The 26200-nt window shown below is 18.1% G+C and overlaps 8 protein-coding genes across 8 annotated transcripts, besides 37 other annotated features; 2 read left to right on the top strand and 6 right to left on the bottom strand. All coding sequences in view use genetic code 6, as the record gives it.

Annotated features, from left to right (window-relative positions):
- Positions 1-107: 107 nt before the first annotated feature.
- IMG5_168510 (leucine rich repeat protein) lies at positions 108-1460 on the bottom strand (the record flags this gene model as incomplete). The annotated part of the gene is made up of 5 exons (XM_004030003.1): positions 1241-1460; positions 1086-1175; positions 821-1038; positions 721-771; positions 108-350 (listed from the first exon to the last, which is right to left on the bottom strand). The coding sequence occupies exons 1-5, from the start codon at positions 1410-1412 to the stop codon at positions 108-110; spliced, it is 774 nt and encodes a 257-aa protein (XP_004030051.1). The 5' UTR covers positions 1413-1460.
- Positions 453-494: a microsatellite.
- Positions 984-1014: a microsatellite.
- Positions 1461-1732: 272 nt separating the features above from the next.
- On the bottom strand, positions 1733-2858 carry IMG5_168500 (nucleic acid binding, putative; the record flags this gene model as incomplete). Its single annotated transcript, XM_004030002.1, has 1 exon — positions 1733-2858. The coding sequence occupies one exon, from the start codon at positions 2856-2858 to the stop codon at positions 1800-1802; it is 1059 nt and encodes a 352-aa protein (XP_004030050.1). The 3' UTR covers positions 1733-1799.
- A 60-nt stretch (positions 2859-2918) lies between these two features.
- Positions 2919-2995: a microsatellite.
- Positions 2996-3051: 56 nt separating this feature from the next.
- Positions 3052-3086: a microsatellite.
- A 307-nt stretch (positions 3087-3393) lies between these two features.
- IMG5_168490 (hypothetical protein) lies at positions 3394-5269 on the bottom strand (the record flags this gene model as incomplete). The annotated part of the gene is made up of 5 exons (XM_004030001.1): positions 3394-3708; positions 4130-4335; positions 4390-4527; positions 4626-4682; positions 4726-5269. 5 exons carry the CDS (start codon positions 5267-5269, stop codon positions 3394-3396), a joined length of 1260 nt encoding a protein of 419 aa, XP_004030049.1.
- Positions 4027-4068: a microsatellite.
- Positions 4069-4110: a microsatellite.
- Positions 4337-4378: a microsatellite.
- Positions 4529-4596: a microsatellite.
- Positions 4568-4608: a microsatellite.
- Positions 5268-5328: a microsatellite.
- Positions 5269-5323: a microsatellite.
- Positions 5269-5330: a microsatellite.
- Positions 5331-5388: 58 nt separating this feature from the next.
- Positions 5389-5470: a microsatellite.
- Positions 5427-5479: a microsatellite.
- Positions 5447-5515: a microsatellite.
- A 45-nt stretch (positions 5516-5560) lies between these two features.
- Positions 5561-5611: a microsatellite.
- Positions 5564-5629: a microsatellite.
- Positions 5566-5615: a microsatellite.
- Positions 5630-5739: 110 nt separating the features above from the next.
- On the top strand, positions 5740-6749 carry IMG5_168480 (hypothetical protein; the record flags this gene model as incomplete). The annotated part of the gene is made up of 3 exons (XM_004030000.1): positions 5740-6051; positions 6099-6379; positions 6429-6749. The coding sequence occupies 3 exons, from the start codon at positions 5740-5742 to the stop codon at positions 6658-6660; spliced, it is 825 nt and encodes a 274-aa protein (XP_004030048.1). The 3' UTR covers positions 6661-6749.
- Positions 6750-7063: 314 nt separating this feature from the next.
- Positions 7064-7114: a microsatellite.
- A 511-nt stretch (positions 7115-7625) lies between these two features.
- Positions 7626-7674: a microsatellite.
- Positions 7675-8265: 591 nt separating this feature from the next.
- Positions 8266-9276, top strand: IMG5_168470 (splicing factor subunit 4, putative; the record flags this gene model as incomplete). Its single annotated transcript, XM_004029999.1, has 4 exons — positions 8266-8833; positions 8883-8976; positions 9021-9103; positions 9218-9276. The coding sequence occupies 4 exons, from the start codon at positions 8266-8268 to the stop codon at positions 9274-9276; spliced, it is 804 nt and encodes a 267-aa protein (XP_004030047.1).
- Positions 8842-8879: a microsatellite.
- Positions 9277-9443: 167 nt separating the features above from the next.
- Positions 9444-9522: a microsatellite.
- Positions 9455-9532: a microsatellite.
- Positions 9533-9541: 9 nt separating this feature from the next.
- Positions 9542-10061, bottom strand: IMG5_168460 (hypothetical protein). Its single transcript, XM_004029998.1, has one exon. The coding sequence runs from the start codon at positions 10044-10046 to the stop codon at positions 9690-9692; it is 357 nt and encodes a 118-aa protein (XP_004030046.1). The 5' UTR covers positions 10047-10061; the 3' UTR covers positions 9542-9689.
- A 404-nt stretch (positions 10062-10465) lies between these two features.
- Positions 10466-10491: a microsatellite.
- Positions 10492-11270: 779 nt separating this feature from the next.
- Positions 11271-11310: a microsatellite.
- Positions 11311-11616: 306 nt separating this feature from the next.
- Positions 11617-11659: a microsatellite.
- A 160-nt stretch (positions 11660-11819) lies between these two features.
- Positions 11820-11874: a microsatellite.
- A 4517-nt stretch (positions 11875-16391) lies between these two features.
- Positions 16392-16421: a microsatellite.
- Positions 16422-17234: 813 nt separating this feature from the next.
- Positions 17235-17299: a microsatellite.
- A 702-nt stretch (positions 17300-18001) lies between these two features.
- Positions 18002-18041: a microsatellite.
- Positions 18002-18049: a microsatellite.
- Positions 18050-18244: 195 nt separating this feature from the next.
- Positions 18245-18290: a microsatellite.
- Positions 18245-18297: a microsatellite.
- Positions 18298-22610: 4313 nt separating this feature from the next.
- IMG5_168450 (hypothetical protein) lies at positions 22611-23840 on the bottom strand (the record flags this gene model as incomplete). The annotated part of the gene is made up of 1 exon (XM_004029997.1): positions 22611-23840. The coding sequence occupies one exon, from the start codon at positions 23838-23840 to the stop codon at positions 22611-22613; it is 1230 nt and encodes a 409-aa protein (XP_004030045.1).
- Positions 23841-23981: 141 nt separating this feature from the next.
- IMG5_168440 (zinc-binding oxidoreductase, putative) lies at positions 23982-24962 on the bottom strand (the record flags this gene model as incomplete). Its single annotated transcript, XM_004029996.1, has 1 exon — positions 23982-24962. One exon carries the CDS (start codon positions 24960-24962, stop codon positions 23982-23984), a length of 981 nt encoding a protein of 326 aa, XP_004030044.1.
- Positions 24942-24998: a microsatellite.
- Positions 24942-25000: a microsatellite.
- Positions 25001-25062: 62 nt separating this feature from the next.
- Positions 25063-25097: a microsatellite.
- A 1009-nt stretch (positions 25098-26106) lies between these two features.
- Positions 26107-26154: a microsatellite.
- Between the last annotated feature and the right edge of the window lie 46 nt (positions 26155-26200).

The raw sequence follows: 26200 nt of genomic DNA, 5'->3' as shown, positions 1-26200 counted from the left end.
AAAAATAATAAATTAATAATTTATAAAATTTTAATAAAAAGACAATATAAGTATATAAAATAATAAATATATAAATTACTTTTAAACATAAAAAAAAAAAAAAAACTTCAAGCAGAATTAGTTTTTACGTCATTCCCAACATTCTCTTCGGGAGGCAAAGCAGGATTTTTAACAGGAGGAGGAATATTTGACATCATTTTAAAAATAGAAAAATCCGAATAATCTCTCTCTTTTTTAGAAACGTGGGCTGTGTCTAAATTCTTAAGCGAAGGAATAACAGTAATAATAAATTATCTAAAACCAGTTATTGTTTCAACAGGATTACCGTGAATAGTTAAAGAAATAATAGGCTATTAAATATTTAATATTTCTTTTAAATTACTGATATAATTACAATGTAAATATAATATTTTTAAATTATAAAAATGACTAAAATCCTATATAGTTAAAAAATATATGTATATATATATATATATATATATATATATAATATAAAAAAACATATTAAAGTTAAGTAATATAATTATGAGAAAGATCAATAAAACCTAAATTTTAGCAATCAAACATTACATTATCAATAATTTAATAGAATTTATCAATATGTCTTTTTATTTTTATTTCAATTTATTTAAATAGTTTTTATATTATATATAAAAAATAATACCTTATTTTATTATATCCTAATATTAAGGATGTACATATTAAGTTTATTTTACATACTTTTTTTTAAGTGTTTCTTACATCTTCTATTGCTTTATGATCTATTTATCCCTTTTTTTTTATAAATGACTATTATTTTATTATCTTTTTAATAAAATACTTTAACAACTCCAGGGTTTAATGGTAAATGGTAATTCTATACTATATTTGCAGCAATATTTTAAGTGACTGCTCTTATTATTTCAGGTTCTTTTCTATCGGATTTTTTCTTATCTTCTTTTATTTCCTTTGATTTACTTTCTCTGTTTACTTTTTCTTCTTCGTTTTCCTCGTTTTCTTTTTCTTCGTTTTCTTCTTGATCTTTTTTACTATCTTCATCTTAATAAATAATATTATTTTTTATAATTTGAAAAATGTATTAATACCTCCTAATTTTTTATCTCCTTATATTATTTCTACTGTTTATATTACTATTGGTTTTCTTTTTCCGTTACGTGGTTCTGTGGTTTTTAATTCTGTTTTTTTTGTTTTGGTTTTATTAATTTTATAATATATTTTAGCAACATGATATTTAATTAACCTTATAAATCTGATATTTATTTAAATGAAAAATCTAAAGGCTTTGCGTCTTTAGAAATTGTTTCTTTTATAATTTTGTATTTATCACCATTTTTTAAACTCGAAATATTATTTTTTGGATTATTTATATATCCACTTTTTTATAAATTGATATTATGTAAACTTTTTTACATTTTTTTTTTTTTTTTTTTTTTTCTAAATAAATTTAATTTTTTAATTATAGACAATAATTTTTAAATTATTTATAGTCCATAAAATAATTAATTAAAAAAAAAAAAATACTTAGAAAGTTTATTTTTATTCATATAAAGTATTCTAATTTTTATATTTTTTTTTTAATTTAAAAAACACTAATACGTGGTTTATTAAATATATATTTTAAAAATAAATAAAATAATAATATATTTATATTTATAATTATTATTTTTCTTATAAAAGTAAAAATATTTATTACAGAAAAAAATAAAATAATTTTATTTTATTTTTCTAAGAAAAAAATATGTTTTTATATAAATATTTCTTATTTTAAAATATTAAAAACATTTATATTCAAAATAAAATCAAAACAAGCGTGACAAATGAGAATTATCCTACATAGCCTATTAACTTCTTACCGAGAAATTAGTCATTCCTTTACCAGAATTAGTTACACCAACTTTACCTTCAATAGTTTCAGGAGATTAGAAGATAGATTTAGAAGTTCTTCCTGAAAAATGCTCTTTTTTTTTCATTTAGGCAGTAGATTTAAAATCTTTCCATTTTTCTTATTTTTCCATACTAGATTTTTCTAATTGGGCTTATTTAAATTATTATTTAAGTGCTTTAACTTTTTTTTTTTTCATTAATCTAGTTTGTTCAGACTCGTTTGGTAAATATTTGAGATTATCAGGTACTTTAAATTCAGTAAGGTCATCAAAAGTTCTTTTTTTTCGATGATCTTATTAATTTTTTCTTGATTCTCTTAACATATATAAGGATAATTCTTCTTTATTATTATATTTTTTGAATTTTACTACATATCGACCATCTTCTGTTATTTTTTCGATTATACACGGATAATATTTACCATCATCCGAATATATTGCTTCGCATGCAAAACCAGGTTAAAACAACTCTGGATCTGGTTTAGGTTTTAATTTTACATAAACTGAATCTATTTATATATTATCTCTATATCCTATAATTTGGACATTTATTATTTAATCATCACTATTTACTGAAGTTACTACTCCGTGATACCATTTTAATTCTTTTTCATAAAAAACTTTACATAATCTACCAATATGTTCTTTTTATACAGCTTCAGTGTTAAAAATTAAATAATCATTGTTTTATTCTTTTTTTATTTTTTATTCTTGGGCTTATATGGCATCTTCTAAGTCGTTTTTCATACCTCGAAGTTCTTCTAGTTGTTCTTCGTTGGATTCTATTTAAATTAAAATATCTAGTTTTACTAGATTGTTTTTATATTCAATTAACTGTTTGTATTCAGGTATCATTTATTCACGATCGATTTAACTATCTTGCTTTTCTTAGGTTTGAACTTGACTTATTTTCTCAACTTAATCGGATTAATCGAATTGTTATTGATTTAATTTTTGTTTCTTTTAAGGATCCATATTTATAATAAAATATTTATATATATGTATATTTTCTAATTTAAATTAGACACATGATTAATATATATATATATATATATATATATATATATATATATATATATATATATATATTATTAATATATATATATATATATTATTATTATTTATTTATATGATATTTTTTAAATTGTATAATTTATAATTTTTAAAATTTTTTTTTTATTTTTTTTTTCTATTTTTTTTTTTTTAATATAATAAAAAAAAAAATTACTTTTTATTAAGAAATAAAAAAATATTATTTTATTTATCATTTTCTTTTAATTTTTTTATATAAGTAAATATTAATAGAATATAAAATTTTTTTATTTAGTTTTTAATTATAATAAGAATTCTTCTATTTATTTTAATATAAAAGGAATACAAAAAGTATTAAATTAATTTAATAAAATAATAACAATATTTTTTTTTTTTTATAATTTATATTTTAAATATAAAATAAGTATTTATTTATTATATATTTTTTAATTTCAAAAAATTATTTAAAAATCTATTATCAATTTTTTTATTAAATTTGTTCATCATCTATCCATTTTATCCTTTTTCCGTCCTCCCAAAGCCCAGTTTTAACAGAACCTTCAGGTATACTATATATTCCTTTTCCATTTTGCCTATAAATAAATTAATAATTAAAAAATAAAATATAAAAATACTTTCCATAAGCCCACTAACCTTCATATTATCGTCCATCTGCCCAAGTATATTTTCCGTAACCATGTTTTTTATCATATTGATAGTCACCTTCATATTTTCTTCCATCTTTCCAAGTATAAAAACCTTTGCCATGCATATTATTATTTAACCATTCTCCCTTTAGTGAATTAAAAAAAGCATATAAATAATAAAAATATTTAAATTATAAAAAAAATATATTTATATAGATATGTAAAAATATATATATATATATTTTAATTATATATAAATATATTTATTATAATATTTAATAAAATTTTTTTTTAAAATATATATATAATTATATTTATAAATAAAAAATTTATAAAAAAAATTATATATGAAAAATAAATATATTTGAATGCATTTTATATTTTATTTCCTCTGTATTTTTTTAAAAATATTATCTTATTATAATAATTATTCTTTTATAAAACAAAATCATTTTTTTTTTTATATAAATAATAAATAATAAATAATAAATAATAAATAATAAATATTATATTTATATTTATATTTATATTTATATTTATATTTATATATGTATTTTTTTATTATACTTCATATTATCTTCCATCTAACCATGTATAAACTCCATAACCAGAAATTCTATTTTCAACCCAATCACCAACATATTTTGATTAGTCACTCCAAGTATAAGTACCTTTTCCTTATTTTTTTCCTTCTTTATAATATCCTTCATATTTAGACCCATCTGCCCATGTTTCTATTCCATGTCCTTCTTATAAATCATCTTTCCAATATCCTTTTAATAATAATATTTTTTATTTTATTAATATATTTTTTATAATAGATTTACCATCATATTTTGCACCATTCACATGAATATATACTCCATATCCATTTGCCTTATCATCTTTCCATTCTCCTTCAAAAATATCTCCATCTACGTGCCAAAATTTACCTTTTCCTTCTGCTTTGTTATCTTTCCATTCTCCTTTTAATTTTATTATTATTTTTATTATTATAAATTTTACTTTAATTTTATTTATATATATTTAAATTTATATATATATATATACAATCTTACTTTACCTTCATATCTAGCTCCATCTGGCCATGTTTGAATTCCTTATCCTTCTCTGTAATTACCTTTTTGAAATTATTTATTTTTAAATAAAATAAAAAAATTTACCGAACCATTCTCCATCATAAATAGCTCCACTTTTAAATTAATAAGGAGGTCTTCTTTCTTTTTTTTTATTCTCATCTGATTGAATTATTTATGTCTATTATTTTTATTATTATTATAAAACATCTTCTACAGAATTAAAATATTTTTAAGAACTTTCTTTTACATTTTTATTTTCCTAAGTGTTTTAGAGAGATAGTTCTTTTTATTCTAATATTTATTGCTGTTGGGGCTACTATTATTATTATTCTGTAGTGATTTGTTTTTAACTTTCATTATTTTCATTTATTTATTTATATGAAGGTATTTTATATATATTAGAATTTTTTTCATTTGAATATTAATTGTTTGTGTCTCTATCTTTATAATTTTCATTTGATTATTATTTTGTATGTTTATATTGACTATTTGTCTCTTTTTATTAAGGAGCTTCATTATTTTCCTAATAAAGGGCAGCAGTCCCGTTTGTTATACTATCTTCTTATTATGTTTTTATTTCACTTTGTTTATTACATTATGAACAAGCTGTAGAGCAGTCTTGACCCATTTTTTATTTTTATTATTATTTTTTTTATTTATTTAATTATTTTTTTTATTTTTTATTTTTTAATTTAAATAAATAATGTTTAAATTTTAAATATATTTAATTTTAAGTTCATTTTTTATTTATCTATTTTTAATAATATATATTTATGATTAAATTAATATAATTATTATTTTTTATATATATTTTAGTTTTAATAAATATTTTTATTTTAGAATTTATTTTTTTATTTTAATTAATTATTTTTATAACCTATAAAAACTTTAATTTCTTTATTTTTTGTTATTTCTATTCAATAAAAAAAATTAAAAAAAAAAATTAAAAGAAAAAATAATAATAAAAAATAAAATTTAAAAAACAAAAAAAATGATTGCTACTTAATAATCAGAAAAAGCATTTAAAAACACAAACGATTATTGCCTCGGTCATGACAATCAATCGTAAAAAAAAAATTAAAAACAAAAATAAAAAATATGAAAAAAAGTAATAATAATCTATCTCAGCTTGATTAATATGAAATGAGAAGGGAAATAATGAAATAGCATATGAATAAACTATTAGATAATAACGAATGGTATTATTAATAAGTCCGTGGAGGCTTAGTATGTGGATTTTGCCTACGCCCAAAGAGAAATTTGATACCAGATTACAAAAAAGGAGGTTAGTCATTATATCAAAAAGATTTCTAACCTTTTAAAAGTAATACTAGAGTTCCACGAGTAAATGGTGATCTATATAATGGATTTTATAGCAAATAACCTATGGAGTTATCCACAATAAATAGAGTAAATTTTAATAAAAATAATCGTTTTTTTTAAATATACTATATTAGAGCGATTATGTACCACACCCTATTGAAGCATAAAAATAACATAAATCGAAAGAATTACAAAAATTCTTGCCTTTTAGTGACATTTCTAGTTATAAAAATACTTTCTTAGATTGGGGTTCAAATCCAGTTTCCCTTGTAAAGCCTCCGGCACATCCTACAGTTATAAAAGAATTACCTTTTGTTGGTAAAACTACTTATGGTGATACATTTAAAGGAAAACCAGCTGATAATGATAATGATAGAGACAAAATAATATAAATGTCTAAAAAAGGATAGTTTAAGTATTTTTTTTTGTGTTAAAATAAATTAATATTTATTTTAATTTAATAGAAATCCGATAAGTCCAGATTTTCCTTTCTTGTCTTAAACTACAAATTTAAGCACTTATTTACCTTAGACTGTAGATTATAAAAAATATAATCCTAATATAATAAAAGGAAGATAAGTGCCTGCTTTTGATGGTTAGTATTTAACTACCCATAAGAAAGATTATGATGATAAAATGAAAGATCATGAGTTTTGTAATAAAAGAAATTGTATTATTTGTGGGAGATTAATGTGAAAGGATATTTGGATTAAAACTTTATTTTATTTTATATTAGATTATATTATTTTTTGTTTTTTTTAGTTTATATATATTTTAGTTATTTTAAAAAATAACTATAATAAAGTTATTATTAAATAAATTTAATATATTTATATATTATTTTTTTAATTATATTATATTATATTAAATTTAATTTTTTTTTTTATTTTTGTATATCTTTCATTTATTGATAATTTTTTTAAAAAAATATATAACTAATTATATTATTTAAAAATAAAATAATTAATATTCTTGTTAATTAATTAAATTAATATATATATACATTTGACATTTATTAAAAAAAAATTATTTAATTAGAGCTAAAATATATTATTTAATATATTTATTAATAATTTACACAACTATTTTATCTTAATTTATAAAATAAAATAAAAAAAATTTAAATAAAATACAAATAAATAAAATAAAAATATTTTATTTATTGTTTAATTATAAAAAAAATTAGAAAATTAATATAAGTTAAAATTAATTTTTTATAAAATTAATTTAAATATTATTATTTAAAATGCCTATACTTAGTTTTATTTTCTTTAATAATTTAAAGTCAATAGATATTTATATAAATATAAAACCAATATGATATATTGCATTGTGAAAAAAATATTATTAATAAATTCTTTAAAGAAAGTATAAAATTGTCCAAATAAATTAAAACTATTAAGTTTTTTTATATAAATGTAAAATTATTGAATTATAATAATTCCTTAATTTGTAGCTTATAAATTGAATATTGGATATGATATTTATAGTTTGAAAAATATATAAATACTTAGAAGTTATAAAATGTAAAAATATTTTGAATTTAGGAAAATAAAAAAAATATAATTTTTTTATTTTCTGGTTTAGTTTTTAAATTACTTAAGCTTTCTATAAATTTTTAAAAGATATCTATCTTTTATAAGGCTTAAACTCTTCAATTATTTTTTTATATATTTATTTTTATTTATAATCTTATCTTATTTATTATTTTTCATAAATTGATTTATATATTCCTTCATTTACCCATTAATCTTTTTATTTATTCAGTTTACTTTTTAGAAGTAAAAATATAAATATTTAATCATTGTTGCTTTATTTATTTTTAATTAATATTAAATATATTCTATTAAAATGCTACATAAAAAATTTAGGTAACTTTTATTTTAATTTGTTATTGTTCAATTTTTTTTTTTTTAGAAATTATTTTAGTTTTTAGTTATTTTTATTTAAATATTTATTTACGAAATCATTTTAGTTATATATGAAAGTTATATTTAAAGTATTTTTTTAAGTAAATTTTCAATATACTTTGTAATTATAATAAATATTATTATATTTTTATATATTTTAAAATTATAAATTTCTTATATAAATAAAAAATAATATTAATTTTTACATAATTACATATATATATATATATATTTATAATAATTATATTTATTAAAATATCCAATAAATAATTTAATTCATCTAAAAAAATTAAACCTAAAATATTTAAAAAATAAATTAAATATATAAATATATATTTCTATCAAATAAATAAATCAATAAAAATATTTTTTAATAAAAAATAAAAAAAAAATGAACTTTAGTCTATCAGAAAGAAATCCAGATGCCACCATATATGTAGGTGGAATAGATTAAAAAGTAACCCAAGAAGTACTTTGGGAATTATTTTCTTAATGTGGAATAGTAGTAAACGTTCATTTACCAAAAGACAAGATAACAGGAGAACATCAAGGATATGGTTTTGTGGAATTCAAGAGCGAAGAAGATGCAGATTATTCAATAAAAATAATGCATTTAGTGAAATTATACGGTAAACCAATAAAGGTAAATAAGGCTTCTTAAGACAAAAGAACATAAGAAGTAGGAGCAAACATATTTATTGGAAATTTAGATTAATCTATAACTGAATAATAATTACATGATACATTTTCTTAATTTGGGTTGATTATTTCAAGAAGAATAGTCAGAGATCCTGATAATGATGAATCCAAAGGATATGCATTTGTCTCTTATGATAATTTCGAAGCTGCGGATGCTGCCATAAATACAATGAATGGATAATTTTTCGGAAGTAAAAAAATAAATGTATAATATGCTTTCAAGAAAGATTCTAAAGGAGAAAGACATGGATCTGCTGCTGGTATTTTCAATTTTATTCTATTTTTTATAATTTAAATTTATTTTTTTAGAAAGACTACTTGCAGCTAATAAACCTTAATAATAAAATACTGTTGTTGGCCATGCTGTACCTGTTCCTCTTGTATAAAAGCCTATTGTTAACAGGTAAAATCATATTTTATTTATTTTATATTTTTATAAAAAAAAAGGATTCCTGATAGTCTTATGATTAATAATTAATTACCTGTACCTAATTAAATGCCTCCACCAGCTTTGTATATTCCTGGTTTAGGTAATCCAGCTACACCTTTTTAAAATTAAATGCCTCAATGTTTTCCTATATTACCACCTTTACGTACAAAAAATTTGTTTATTGTATTTATTATTTATATTTCAAAAATAATAGCAACAAATATGCCTAATTTACCTATAATGCCACCACCTATACCCTAAAGATTAATGTGAAATAATTTTATTTTAATTTACATATATATATAAATATACATTGTACTTTATGCAAAGTTTATTAATATTTTTCTTTATTTTAAAATAAAATATAAATATAAAAAAAATTAAAATATGTAAAAGTAATTGATATAATTATAAGCATATTTAAAATAAATATAAAAAATTATAATAAAAGATATATATATATATATATATATATATATATAATATAAAATATATATAATTATATATTTATATTTATATTTATAAATATTTTTATTTTGTTTTTTATTAAATATTAATATTTATTTATTTTATTTGATAAATATAAAATATATATATATAAATAATGCGATATATGTATTATGATCTTTTTATTTATATATATATATTTATTCATTTTTGTTATTATTTTAATATAAATTTATTTTTCATTCTAAATATTCAAGTTTCGGGTTTTCTAAAAGTTATCTACTATGAAAGAATGCAAAAGCCAAGCCTAAAAATGGAGTTGATTTTATATAGAATTTTTTCATCATATTTTATTATGAAAATATTCTATCTTTAATTACTTTTCCTCCTAGATTATTTGTAATATAAACATGTGCCGCAATTCCAAAAGAAAGTGTAATTGCTACGAATTTTAAAGTAAATTGCTATGTAAGTTATTAATGTTAATACATATTAACCCTGCATTTAAATTAATCTATTGTGCTTTTATCTGGAAAAGAATATGCTTTTTTTACTTCTTCAGAATAATCTTCTAATTTTATATTTCTTAAATTCATATTTAATTATTTTTTATTCTATGAAAATATATAAAATTAAAAGTAAATAAATATAATATATTTTTTTTTCCTTCTTTTTATTTATTATTTATTTATTTATTAAAAATTTTTTTTTTTTTTTTTTTTTTATCAAATTCATTTTAAAATATATATACAATATTAGAAAAAAAAAACCAATATATAAAAAAATATTTGAATAATAAACTACTTTTGATTGTTTACAAAAGTGAATATTTTAGCTAAAAATTCACCTATTTTGAAAAGAATGTTTAATAATTAAATTAGAAAATCAATTTAAATATCCCAAATTTATATAAAAATAAGAGTTTTTTGTTTATCTTTAAATAGAATACAAATTAATACTAAAATTTCATTACTTATTAGCAAAGAATAATTTAGAATAATATCATATTTTTCCGAAAAAAAAAAAAAAAAAAAAAAAAAACCAAAAAAATAAACTTAGTCGAAATAATTTTTTTCGAAATTAACACATTTTTATCAATTAATCTTATTTATTTTTTTCGAGAATATAAACCCTTTTTAATATTATAAAAATTCTACGACTTTTATTAAATTTTGCAACTTAACTTCCATATCATACAGATTCGACTTCAAAAATGTCTAAATTTTTTTTTTTTTATAAAAATACTATTGAATTTATCCTCTGTAAATATTACGCAATTTTAATTTCCATCATAAAAACTCTAATTAAGGTCCCTGAAGTAAAGTATTATTTAATTTTGTAAATTTTAGATTTAAAATCCATAATAAATCAAAATAAGGTAAATCATCTATACATGAATTTATATTTTATATCTGATTTAATGTTTTATTATTAAGTAGAAAAGTTATGTTTTCCTAATTCTTAAGCAAATTTCATAAATAGGGCATTCTTCTTTATTTTTATTAACACAAATTATATTTTGGGCTTTTTTTTTTAATTCACATAAATCATTTATTTATAAATATTAAAATAAAAATTTTTTGGATTTAATTTTGCCTTTTTTATATTCAATTTGTTTTATTTAACATACAGAAAAATTTTCACATATAATGATTAAATGTAACAAAAAAAAGATATATCATAGAAAAATTAGAGAATAAATTAGAAATAATTTAGATAAAAATAATATATAAAATATATTTTTAATTTTTTTAATAATTTATATTTATATATTTATTATAAGTTTTAAACTATATTATATTTCTTTTTATTAACAGTATAATAAAACTCAATATATTGTGAATAAAATGAATAAATTGTTTTAATATATATATATTGAACAAGTATTTAGTGTAAATTTAATTTATATTGAAGTTATCTATATATAAATGTTTTATATTTTTGGGAAATAGAAACTTAGAAAAATCGAATTTCTATTTTTTGATAAAAATATAAACAGCTCTATTATAATTTTAAAAAAATAATGTATTTCTAAATTTATTTCTAATTTTTTATTTCAAAAAAAGCAATTTATTTTAAATAGGTTAAATATTCTAATATTATATATACTTAATTTTATATAAAAAAACTTTCTGGAAATGTTACTTAATTTAAAATAATAAACAATATTTTATTTAAATAACTATTTTATTTAATTTACATTTCATTTTATATTTAGTTTTTCAAAATAGATAAATTAACATTTATTTTTATATTCAAATCAAAATTACATATATTACATAATTTTTAGAAATAACTTAATCATCGTAATCATAAAAAAAATAAAGTTTTGGTAATATTTATTAATTATTCCTTTTTTATTTATTTACAAAAAAAAAAAATAATAAAATAAAAAACATAAAACATAAAAAATAAAAAATAAAATAAATCATAAAAATAGTTAAAAAAATTAAAAAATGTATAATCAGTTAGTTTAAATTTCTAATTAAGTAATATAAGAATATGAAGAAGGTTCTCAAAACATATATAATTCTTTATAAAGTCTTTATGATTACTTAAAAATAATAAAAAAAGAACATTTTGGTATTTCAAATGATATAAACCCGCCTCTTTTTTCTGATAAAAATACAATTTAATATATAAATGTTGGATAAGGATAAAATAATAAATACTCATTCGGTTTATTCTTCCTTCCAAAAGGAGCATTTTTACCTTTACATGACCATCCTAAAATGTATGTTTTTTCTAAAATATTATACGGGAAAGTTTTAAAATATAGTTATTCTTTAAAAGAAAGGCATTTTTTAGATTAAAAGAAACTTGTTTTCGCATAATTAAATGATTAATAAATTTTGAATAAAGATTAAATTGATTTTCTTGACCCTATAAATAAAAATCTTCATTATATTGAAGCGGTAGAAAATTGTATTTTTTTTGATGTTTTACTGCCTTATTATGACGATAGTGAAAGATAGTGTAGTTATTATAATGTTTTAAAGAAAATAGATAGTTCAGATAATGTTTTTTTACTAGAATAATGTGATAAGCCTAAAAATGAATGTAAAGTTTAGTTTTTAGCATTATAGAAAGATAAAACTTTGTTCTTTTTATGAAAATAAAAAAAGAAGTTTAATAGTATTTTTTTAATTAATTATATATTATTTTTAATATTAAAAAATTAATAATTTCTTATTGGTTAAAAAAATATTTTTGAATTGATATATATTAATTTCTATTCAAATTTAAATATTGTATTTTTTAGTAAAGAATAGAATTAAATATTTTTTTTTTTTTTTTAATAAACAAATATTTTTATTATATTTAAATTATAAATTTAAATTTTAATTTAATTCTTATATATATTAATATATTCATTTTTTTATATAATATTTAAAAAATAATTCAGAATAATGAAAAATCAAATTTATAATAAAAAAATATCCAATAATAATTATTTATTTTATATATTAATACTAAAGTATGTATTAAATTAATCGAACGACTTAAATTTGTATTTAAATAATTATTTTTCTTATTTTATATTCAAAATTAATTATTATTTAATAAATTTAATTAATAAATATATTTTTCCATTTTAATAATTAAATAATTTATTTATTTATATTAATATATTACATTTTTTGTTTTATAAAAAAATTTGAATTTAATTAAAAAATATGATATAAACAAATTTTTGTATAAGTTTTTTTTTTTTTTAAAGGCTTAAAATAATTAATTTTTTAAATATTTAGGTACATATGTTTTTTTTAATTAATAGTGTAGTTTTTTAAGATATATTTATTTTATAATTAAATAAATCCTATATTATATATTCATGGTAATTTATATATTTATTAAATTTATTTTTTAATATAGAATAAAAATTAAAAGCGTATTTATAATATAAAAATAAAAATTAGATATAAAACAGAAAACAGAAAATTAAAAAATTATATCGAATTTACATATTATTTTATTTAATTTTAATTTTCCTATTTTAATCCAAAAAATTTTAAATATTTATTTGATCCCCCCTTTTTTTTGCTATTATTTAAAAAATGAAGGGAAAAAAGTCAATAAAAATACTTTAATAATTAAAAAAAAAATCGTCTCCTATAGAATAAGTATCAATAATTAACTTTTTGATAAAAAACAAATTAAATAAAAAAAAAATATCATATATTTTAATATTCTTTAAAATTTGCGAATTCGAAAGAAAGTGAAAATTATGTAAAAATGTATTTATTTCATAGCTAATATGTTAAAATTCTGAAGTAAAAATAAGGAAGAAGAGTAAAGATATGACCGATTATAATTATTATATACATATACAAAATTTATAATAATTTTTAATAATTTTAGACATTGAAAAAAATATATTTTAAATATGATATAAATTTAGTTAATTAATTATGTTATAATCTATTTTAGTAACTAAAAAGGCATTTATTTATTTAACCCTTGCATACAAGAAGAAATAAATTTATTAACCAATGAGATTTAAAAAATTAAGGCTTATAAGAAATAAATATTAATTATAATAAGAATTAAATAAAAAGGATTTTAAAGCTGTATGTTTATAAGAAGAATTTTCAAAATGGAGTTTTAAAGGATTGGCTTACACTTAAATAATCGTCTTCAAAATTGGCTAAATTTTTAAATTATAGATAGATTAATTCGTTTATAAGGAGAATTGCTAAATTAAATGACGAAACAGAAGTTTTATATTAGAATTATTGACTAAAAGGGTTTTAAAATATAAGAATATTTAATTATTATAAGGGATAATTTAGGATTTCATGAATAATTTTCAATATGATAGAAAAAAAATTTATGTGAAAGAAGAATTGATTTTTCTTGGAATAGTACTTGCTTTAATAGTAATTAGAATGATTTTAATATAAAAAAATTGACTGCTTAAAAATAAAAAGAAAAGAAGAGTGTATTTTAAATAAATAAAAATATAATATTAATTTTAATAGAATATTTAGTAATTCTAATAATTTCTAGGAAAGTTATATAAAGACACTAAGAAGTTTTTTTTTTTTTTTTTAAAGAAGAAATGGATGAATATTTATTTTTAATAAAAAAGAGAAATATAATTAATTAATAAAATTTAAAAATAATATAATAATAAATAAAATATCAATAATTATCTTAATTAAATGATAATAATATATTAAAATATTTTTAGCTCAGAAATAATTTTAATATTTATTTATTATTAAATATAAATTATAATAGTTTTTTAAAATAAATAAATTAATAAAATGTAATTATAATTAACAATAAAAATAAATAAATAAATAATTCTCATATCATATTAAAAGTTTTATCATGAATTTATTATTATTATTATTCTAAATTAAGTACTTAGATTTTTTATTCACAGATAATTAATTCTAAAGACTTCAATAATTTTTCTTAATGTTTATTTTATTAAGATAATAACTTTATAAAAAATTGAATAAAATAATTATAAATAATATATTATAATATTACTTATAATTTTTAACATTGATATTAATCTAACTCTTAGTCTTATAAATCATTTTCTATGTTTATCAAAAAATCTTTTATTTAATTTTTATTTTCTTAAAATTGTCTTATTTTTACTTCATTTTGTTATTTTTTTGTTTTTAATATTTCTTCTTATAATTTATTTTAATATATTTATTCTTATTCAGTTTTTATTTACATAATTTCATTTTCTTTTTATTATTTAATTTATTCAATAGTCTCTTTTAAATTTATTATTAATTCGTTTTGTTCATTTAATATTTATTATTAATCTTATATTTCCTTTTTTTAATTATTTAATTATTCTTACATTTGTTTTTCATTTTATTTTGAAATAATTAAAAAATCATCAAGTCTTTTTAAATCTTCAATTAGTTAAAACACATCATCTAATGTAATCTACTATATATAATATAAATATTAATTTAAATAATAATTATTTTAATTTTTTTACTTTCTTTTTAATTTCAGAATCTATTTTTTTCGAAAGTTAAATTTATTGACTTTCTACTATATTTGAGTTATTTATTGATTAAACATTATTTGGTACTATTTTATATTCTATATCTGAGTAATTTTTGCTTAATTTAAAGGACTCATATTTTTAAAGATCTATAATATTATTTAAATCAGTTAAATATGTATTCGACATTCAATTTATATTTTTTTATTAATTGTATATTTTCTAAAATTTAAATTTAATTTACTTTGTATGCAATGTAAATAAATTTATATTTAAATATTTTTTTTTTTTGAACATATATTTAAAAAAAATTATTTTATATTACTAATTTATAAGCTATATAATTAAAATAAAAATTCTTAAACTAAAAAAAATTCCATAAAGAAAAAATAAAAATGAAAGATTAAATATAATATGAACTTAATAAAATATTTTTAAATTATGAAAAAATATAGAAATTAACATAAAGTATAGAAACAATAAACCATATAATATACCCTCATATTCATAAATAAGTAAATTTTTTTTTTTAAAAAAAATATATTAAAATATAAAAATATGTAGTAAGGATTACAAAATATTAAAAACTTAATTATACTTTTAGATTATTTTGGAATTTAAATATCTAACTATTCATCTGGTTGTATGATTATTACAGATGAATAAAGATATGAAAAAGTTAAAGATAAAGAGGCATTTTTAAATTATTTATGTTATAATCTATTTTTATCTGGAATGAATATTTACTCTAAAGGACTTGAATAAATTTTGTAAAGAAAAATACTTTATGATTATGAGAGTATAAAATTATAAAACAAAATATTCTAAGATAAATAAATAATGGATTGTCTTAAAATTTTAAAAAGAGAAGAAATAATTAATTCGTTAAATTATGAAGATATTAATTATGAATATTAGGGAACTTTTTGGATTAAAAGAATTCCTATAAAAAATATTTTAGAAGAAAATACTACTAGAAAAAATACTAATTTAATCTAAAAGTCTAATAATGACTAATAAATTAAGCATTTAGAATATAAAATTAAACTTTATTTACAATTTAAAAATAAAAAAACTAATGTGAAGATAAAAATAATTAAAAATTAACTGAAAAAAAAAAAAAAATATTAAAAAATTATAATGAATAATAGTATTAAATAAATAATAGAATATTTTAATTGAAAAATAAAAATAATAATCATGATTCTAATTATTATAAAGAAACAAAGGTTGAAAATTCAAATTTGTAAAATTTCTTAGAAGATAATAAAAAATTATAAAATATTATTTAAGATTAATTAAAGTTAAAAGAAATATATAAATATAAATAAATAATGGAATACTATAGTGATATAAATGTTGAAATATACAAAGATAAAATAATTTATTTTTATTAAAATATAATTTAAAAGTTAGACTATTAGTTTATTACGACATTATTAATTGGACTTGTTATATTTATTATTTAAAATTGATAATATTAAATAAAAAACTATTTAAATAATATTTTAATTATATAAAATTGTTATCAATTTAATCGGAACCTTAATTATATATATATATATATAAAAACTTTAATTTTAGAATACTATCTTATTTTTAATATTTTTATTTTATTAATATATTTTATGAAATTTATTTAAAAATCATATATTTTTTATTTTTGGAGCCATATTAAATTTATATGATCATATTCTAAATTTTATTTAAAATATTTTAATATTAATATATTCTTAAAACAATCTTAAAGATTTTATTTAAAAGAAAATTAAATAAAAAATAATAATAATTATAATAATAAATTTAAATTAAAATTAAAATTTTTATATTTTAATTTAATAATAAAATTGATTTTATTTAAATTTATTATTTAATTTAATTTTTTTTTAAGATTTAAATAAGTAAAGATATAAGGATTTATACACACATTCAATAATTTGGGTTAAAAAATAATAGATTTTCTAAAATTTTAAATATAATATAAACTTACTTTGTTAATTAGTTATGTTAGAAGCTATTGAAATTATTAACAAAAACATATATTTGTTTATTTAATACTTAAAAGTTATATTTATTAACAAATAAGTTTTAAAAATTTGGGGTTATTTAAAATAAAATTTAATTAAAAAAATTATTTTAAAATTAAAATTTTTAAATATTTAATTATAATCAAATAAATAATATATCTCATTTGATAAATATAAGGTATTTAATATTTTTTTGTTTAAATATATTGATAAATTTATTATAAATAAAAATAGATTTAAATCTATAAATTACAATAAATTAAAACTTTTTCGTAAGTGATAAAATCAATTTAAAATCTCTTTAAATAAAAAAACTAATATTAAATGTTAAAATTAAACTAAAAATTAAGTTTTTTGCTAAGTTAATTTATAGTTTTTTATAATTTTTTAAACGTTAGAAATATAATTATTATTATTAATTTTTTTGAAATATGAGATTTAAAAAATAAAAGAATTATTTATCATAAAAATATATATTTTCAAACAAATTAAAATATATTTGTATATATATATGTAACAATTTCAAAATAATAAAAATTTGAATAATTATAAATATATAAAATAATTTACAATATATAAAAAATATTTATTTAAAATTTGAATAATTACAAATTTTATTATTTACATTATAATTATATTTTCTTTAATTTTTTATCACCTAAAAATTCTTAAAAAATCTTCAAATTATCTATCATGTTCAATTAAATATCTTTATTTATATTTTTTGAGTATATTTTTGCCATTTTAATATATATCTTATACTTCTTGTAAACCTTATTTAAAAATATAAATATTATATATATGTATATATATATATATATAATATATATTTTTATAATTATTAAAACTAATTATTTTTTCTTTGCTTTAAAGTAATAAAAATAATTAAACAGTCATATTAATTGATGAAACAATAAAAATTGTAATTTTTTTTTATTAATTCATAATAAAACATTAATAAAACGCGTAAATTTAAATAGGAAAATTTTTCAATAGCAATTTGAAGAATAAATAGAACCTATTAATACTAATAATGTATTTTATTTTTGGCGAGAAATAATAAAAAGAAATATTATAACAATATGAAATTCTAAAAACAGTCATTTGTATGATTTCTAAGTCTGAAATTTATGCCAAAAGGCCTATTTTCCAATAAAAATCAGAATAAATAAAGGACTTATGTTTAATAAAATATACAAATAAAGTTAAAAGAGTTATAAAGCATCCACTTAAAATACAAAAAGTTTAAACTTAATAGTCTTATAAGTAAATAACTAATCCAATTTTGGTAAAAAAAGAATTTATTATTGCCAAGGCTGTTTATTTTTTATTTTTGAGAATATTTTAAACAAAATCATCATAAAGTAGCCATTAATTTACTTTTTTTCTTTTATTTATTAAAATGATAAGGAAATATTCCAATATTAGAAATAATAATGCAAATATATACTCAAAAAAATTAATAAAATTTACTTATTATTATTTGAATATGCAATAAAAATAAAGGGCTAAATACAGTAAAAAAGGGAAGATAAAAAAGAAGTAATCTTCACAAAAAAAAGCTTTTTGCTTATATTCTTATTCCTTATCTTCTTCTTCGACAAGAATCGTAGAATATAAAAAATTCAATAAATGTGGAAAACCATAAAGTTTTACAATTTCAAAATAAAGAAAAGGCGAGAAATGGAAAGGCGAAATCCTTTTATTTTCCAAGAAAAAAAAATAATTTTTCTCTTTTATTGCTTGAGTGTATTTTAAGTTATAATAAAATAATAAATCACAGGTTCTGCCACAAGATTAGGCACAAAGATTAGTACAATCGCAATCTAAAATTAGAACTATTGCAGTTTGGAATACTTCAGTGTTGTTATAGTAGTTATATGGATGATGTTCTTATGGAAAATAATTAATAGAAGAAAGATTTTGTATATATTTTTCGAAAAGAATATATTGGAAATAATGGAAATTGATTTAAAATTATTCCTATATTACGGAAAAACCGATAAAGTCTTTATATCGATCGTATTGTTCGTATAAGGAGAGGTATATAATAGGCTTTTTGAAATCAGTTTTTTTCTAAAATATTAAATATATTAGGTTGGTATACTTTATTATTTAGGAAAGTTAATCTTAAGAAATTACAATAGAGCCACCATTGAATAAATGTTAATTAAAATGAATTATTTGATCGGCTAGTTCTATATTTTTATTTGAGAAAATTATATAGGGTTTTGTTAATTGGTCTATATCAGTGTCTAAATCAGATATTAATTAATTCAGTTTAATTTAAGGGGGTTCAGAAAGTTGAGAGAAAATAAAATCTGTTATTTTTTAGCGAACTTAGTTAGTGTAGTGTTTTTTAGTTCTAAAGTATTACTATAAGATTAAATTTTTTTGACAAAAGTTTTATAGTTCTTATGTTATGGTTATATTTTATTCCTCTATAAGTGAAAGAGTACCGTCTTTATTTAAACAAAAATGAACTAAATATTCGGAATATAAGTTTATAGGTTCCAGATCTTAGCTTCTGAGAAAAAGAGGCTCATCTAAATTTTAATAAGGGATATTATTAGAAAATAGAAAATGCTATCCTTTCACATATTTATTTATATGGAAGATATTATAGACTTACTTATTTATATTATATACTATATGGAGTTTCTCTGCGTCGAAAATCGAAAAAAGAAATTCTGTGAATTTTTTCGGGGTTAGGTCTTCGTTATTATCAAACTATAAAAAAGCGTAATTTAGTTATTTGGAGAAATTTTCTTGTTGGTTTTGGTTTTTTTAGAGTGTGTTTAATATTTGGTCTATTTTAATGTTTTTTAGGAATAATTTTTAGAGTTAAAATCTTTTGTTTAATAAGACATTTTAGGTAAATACTTACCAGCCTTTCTCCTTCCCTTTCCATTCAAAATCAATTATTTTGATAGAAAATTAATGATCGCCTTATATATGCATGCTTAGGTTTAAAAATAATGAATAAGAGTTAGTTTTTATAGTATCGATTTATGAGTTTATATTAAAAAAAAGCCATTAGAAAGGAGAAATATTTCTCCTGTATATTTTATGAAAAAGAGAATCGGAATTCAGGAAAATATATTTTAAATGAGAAAATTATTCGCAATTATATTATTTGATTTTATTTTCAGGTAATGGCTAAGGTTCTAGATTTTCATTAAATAAAGGTAAAACTGGAATTATATTAATCGAGCTATTTATAGGAATTACTAATGTATCGCACTTATTGAGAAAAAAAAAGAGTCTTTTCCAACCTCCGGGTGATAATGAACCTGAAAACTAAGAAGAAATTGGTTAAAAATCTTAATTTGAATTATGAAAAACTAATGATTTTAGGAATGCTTTTTATTATTATTTCATGTAATTATCTAAAAGCTCAAAAATGGCATTTTCAATAATATCTTATGAATTTTTTTTTTTTATTTAAGTTTCTTTTTCATAATCTAGAGGTGGCGGGGAATTTTATAGAAAAATAATTTAATTTTTTATTTTAGAAAAATGACAATTTATATGAGTTAAACACATTTTATTTGCAAAAATAAAGTCTTTAGTGATTATTTTCCAACTATTTATACAAAGTTCGTTAGTGGAGAAAAAAAAAGACTTTAAAGGATATCTTATAGAGAATTTCCTTTCAAATCTACGGCTACTTTTCATGCCTAATATGAATCCTTCTTTTATTTTTTCTAAATTAAGATCACATTCTCTCACATCTAATACTATAATATTACTGTTTTATCCAAAAATTAATCTCGTGCATAACATTTTCCAACCTTAAGGGCTTATTTCGGTATTTTTTTATATATAGAGTTACTATAAAGGTATTTTACCTTCCCATTTTACTAAATTTTCAGTTAGGATGTGGATTAAAGTGTCGTTTATGCAACAATTTGAGATGTTTAGGGATTTCAAAGTCGAGTTTTTTTAATATAGAAGCTTATTTGTTAATATTTTGAAGGCTTCTTCCTCAAAGGGGATATTTTGGCAAATTAATTCGGTGAAAGAGGGATTTTCTCGCATTAAAATTTCCATATAATTGCCTTTTTTTAAGCAGTCAGAGTTCGAAATATCTAAATAATGGATTGTTTTGCAAATTTAAAAAGCTTAAGATAATAGCTATACGTTATTTTCATCAACTTAAATTTTTAAATAAATCAATTAAGGTAAATCAATCCTCGAAAAACCCGTTTTTAGTATTTATAGAGATTTCTAACTATCTAAATTTACCAAATCTAGTTTAAAAACTGGAAAAGAAGGCTTATTGGTGAAATTCGGAGGATCTTCGCATCTATAATTGATATGATAAAGATGAAAAAGCAGTTAAATATCATCTATTTCGAGATGTATACTATATTCATTTAGGTATATTTTCTATATAAATCTTCCTTGGTTGTATCTATATGAAATTGTTTCCCGTAATTTCCATAAGCCGATGTTATTATAGAATTTTATACTTTTAAATTAAGAATTTTTGAATAAAAACTCCAAAAAATCTAACGAATCTATATTATTGTTGTTAAAAATTAAACATAAATCCTTTTAATTTATTAGGAAAACGCTATGTAATATTTTTAAATGGTCAAATGTAAATTAAGTGTTTGTAAAAGTCAAAAAACGTACTTTTTTTTTACTCTTTTTTAAATATTCGGATATATTTCTCATATGCTAGTGAGTAAAAAATAATCCATAATTGATTATTTCTATTGCTGTTTTTTATATATCATCCTCGTATTATTTAAAGGATTTATAAAGGGAAGTCTCTAATTTTATTTGAATAGAAAAAGGATTCTCTTTTGTATATATATTTGGGTTTTGTAGTATTTTTTATTATTCATGTTATATATTTTCTGTATTTTGGTTAACGAAGATTTTAGGGTCGAATTCTTGCTTTTGGTTTAATAGGGAATTAATTTGGTAGATTATTTAATTTTAATGTTATATTTGTTGCTTGTTTGTGGAAGTTCTTTTTAAAAGTTATGCTTTTTCATTATGTTCGGTTATATTATTTATTGTGTAATTTGTAGTAACATTTTACATATTTTACTTTAAAAAAAAAAATTTAAAAAATAATAAATATATAATATGTTTTTACTAAATAAATACAAAAAATATATATATTTTAATAATTTTCATTCTATTTTCGATTCTTTCTCTGATAGTTAAATTTTGACTATTTTTTTAGCTTTTCCAACTTTTACCTATAAACCATTAATAATTTCATTATCGATTTGAATTTCCTTCATTTCCTCTCCTATATTAGCCTCTATATTTTTCAAAAGTTCGACATCAAATTATGTACAAATACTAATAGAGACCCCTCTTTTGCCTTTTCTGGCTGTTCTACCAACTCTATGTATATAATCTTCGTAATTTCTCGGCATATCGTAATTTATAACCAATTAAACTGCCGGAATATCTAAACCTCTAGATGCTACATCTGTCGAAACTAGAATATTAACAGTTTAATTTCTAAAAGTCTTTAAATGAGCTATTCTTTGGGATTATTTTAATTTAGAATGCAAATTTACGTTTGAGAAGTTTAGGTTTTTTAATAAGAAATGTAAAAAATTACATGTTTGGCATTTATTTGTGAATATTATTATTTATGTTTCTTTATATTTTTCAAGTATATTTATTAAAAATTCATCTTTGACAAGTTCGGGGATTAAACCATATTTTTAAACGACAGTTTATACCATTTTTTTTTATTTGTTTGTACTAAAAAACTCTATATTGTCTTTTATACATAAAATTTTCTATAGCTTTTTTGGGCAAAAATCTTATTCGTTTATAGTCGCTGTGGCTAATATTACTTGCTTTTTTTCAGGAATTTAGCCTATTATTTCCTATATATCAGTAAACACTTTTTCTTCAAATAATCTATCGGCCTCATCTAGCACTAAAAATTCTAAATTCTCCACATATTCGCGAAAAATATCACTTTTTCTTAACATATCGGCTGTTCGGCCTGGTGTTCCAACTATTATATGAGGAATAAGTTCCAATTCAGAAGCCTGCTTAGCAAAATCAATACCTCCAACAAGTGTAGACACTCTCAGGTTTAATGAAGAACCAAAAATACTCAATTATTCACTTATCTAGAGTGCTAATTCTCTATTAGCGGTTAGGACTATGGCAAATATTCCGCGAGGATCTTCAGAAAGAAATTGTAAAATGGGAAAACTGAAAGCAGCAGTTTTACCACTTCCTGTTTCAGCATTTATTACGACGTTTTTTTTATTTAAAATTGCTGGAATTGATAATTATTAGATTTTTGTGGGGGTTTTGTACTCTATTTTTTCGCATATTTTTAATAAAAATGAATGGAGATTTAATGATTTAAATGTATTTGTGTTCATTTTTTTAATTTTATACTTTTAGTAAATTAATTTTTTTTTTTATATATATAATTTTTTTAAAAATACATACATATATAAGATTTTTTTTAATTAAAAACTTTTATATAAAAATTTTTACAAAAATTATAAATAAATACAAATTCATTATTTTATTTTAATAATAACTTTTCCAACAACTCTTCTACTTTTAAGTTTATCAAAAGCTTAAATAACTTCTTCCTAATTTAATCCATATTCACTATCTATAATACTTTTAATTTTTCCTTCTTTTGCCCATAAGGCTATATCAGATAGATCCTTTTAATTCTATCCTAAAAGCATTAATTAATATTATTTTTTTTAAACCCAATTTCCTAAAACTTTAGAAAATCCTTTCCTTACCCAATCTTTTTTTTACCCATTAATTGCCACAAATACACTTTTTTCATTTTTTAGTAATTTTACTCCTTCTGGGTAATAATCAAAGTCTTCTGGGGAACTCACAGTGTCATAAATAATATCAAACTTTTTATTTTTGGGTAACATTCCATCTGGAGAATTGTAATCGTGTAAAAAATCAGCCCCCTAATTCTTTACGAAATCGAAATTTTTACTCGAACAGATTGCTGTAATACTTTTTGCGCCTAAAATTTTACTTAATTAAACTCCGTAATAACCACATCCGCCTGAACCTCCAATCACTAATACATCGGATTCTCCATGAATTAGTTTACCGTAACTTCTTAAGCTTTATAATGATGTTTGACAAGCTAAAGGTAAAGCAGCGGCTTCTGAATGGGTTAGTTATGTAGGTTTTAATACACAAGAGTCAGGTTATACTTTTATTATTTCGGCTAAAGTACCTTTATTCATACCAAAAACCTCGTCACCGACTTTAAATTGGGTTATATGGGGAGGTACGTAAGTTATTTTTCCGGAAAAATCATAGCCAACGATGTTATTTTTTATCGTAAAACCAAATATGTACGGAAGTTTATAATCTACAGGATTTATAGCAGCTGAATAGACTTCGATTATGATATTTTTATTATCTGGAGAAGGAATTTAGTGATTTTCAGTGAATTACATGTAGTTAGGAGATTAGTTAGTATATATAACTGCTTTTTATGATTTTTATTACATTTTTTTTTTTTGGGATTTTGTATTCTTTTTTTTTTTATTAATATTTTTTACTCTTTTTTTATTTATTTATTAATTATTTTAGAATAATTAAAGATTATTCTTTATTTTCTTTTTCTTTCTTTTATTTTCTTTTATGAAAATTGCTTTTTTATATTTAGATTTATATATTATTTCATATTTATTAATAAATTTATATTTATGAATCATTTAAAAAGATAAAATTAATTTAAATATATCAAATTATCATTGAAATATAATATTTATAAATAAATTATTTTATAAAAATATTAATACAATATTATTTTTTTATATACTCATTAATTGATTAAAATTAATAATTTTAATTTAATAATTATTTTGTCTAATTCCTCGTTTACTTTTAGTTTTCTTAAATCCTTAAAAAGCTCCTTCACAATTAAACAAAATTGATAATATAAATATGGAATATGTTTTCCTTGCCTGATCTAATAACTTAAATCGGAAATATATTTCACTAAAGACCTTATCTCTATCAAAATTGAACTATTTTTTTTAATATCAATCACCCTAAAAACTTCGAAAGTAAGTAAGTTAAAGTCTTTTCCAAATTGTATTAGTTTCATCAGTGGTTATATACATGCTCTTATTATATTTAAATAGCTTTAAGCCTTCTTATTAACAATTTATATATTTTACCTAATGTATCACAAATAAAATAAAACATCGTATATCTTAGAAATCTCCCTTCTTTAGAATTATAATTGCATACATAATCTGCTCCCACATTTCTTTATAAGCTCTAACATTTTAAAAGAATAATCAAATTTAATAATTTTAGCCCCTAAAATATTATTTAATTGAACGCACATAGAATCTACATTAGATGCAAAAATAAGCAAAGCATCAGATTAATTACGATCTATCCTAAAATGAATTCTATAAGTTTATAAAAATGTATAACCCACCCGCATAAGGTAATTTAACAGATTAAGTAAGAATAATTTATAGGCTTACGAACACAATATTCAGAATCTAAAACTATTGTCTTGGCTAGAGTTTCTTCAAAAATTCCAAAAAAAAATAATCTGATAAGACTTAAAAAAAATTAATTTTAGTTAGAAAATAAAGTCATTTTTAAATAAAATACATAAAATATTTATAAAAAAATATTTTAAATTATTATAATATTTAAGTAATTATAATATTTTAATTAAAAAAAAAATATAAAAATAATTAAATATAAAAAAAATATTTAATAT

This window comes from Ichthyophthirius multifiliis, assembly GCF_000220395.1.
Source record: "Ichthyophthirius multifiliis unplaced genomic scaffold scaff_1120509251248, whole genome shotgun sequence".
Classification (NCBI taxonomy): Eukaryota; Ciliophora; class Oligohymenophorea; order Hymenostomatida; genus Ichthyophthirius; species Ichthyophthirius multifiliis.
The sequence above is the reverse complement of the archived record's forward strand: the minus strand, read 5'-3'. Positions and strand labels throughout refer to the sequence as shown.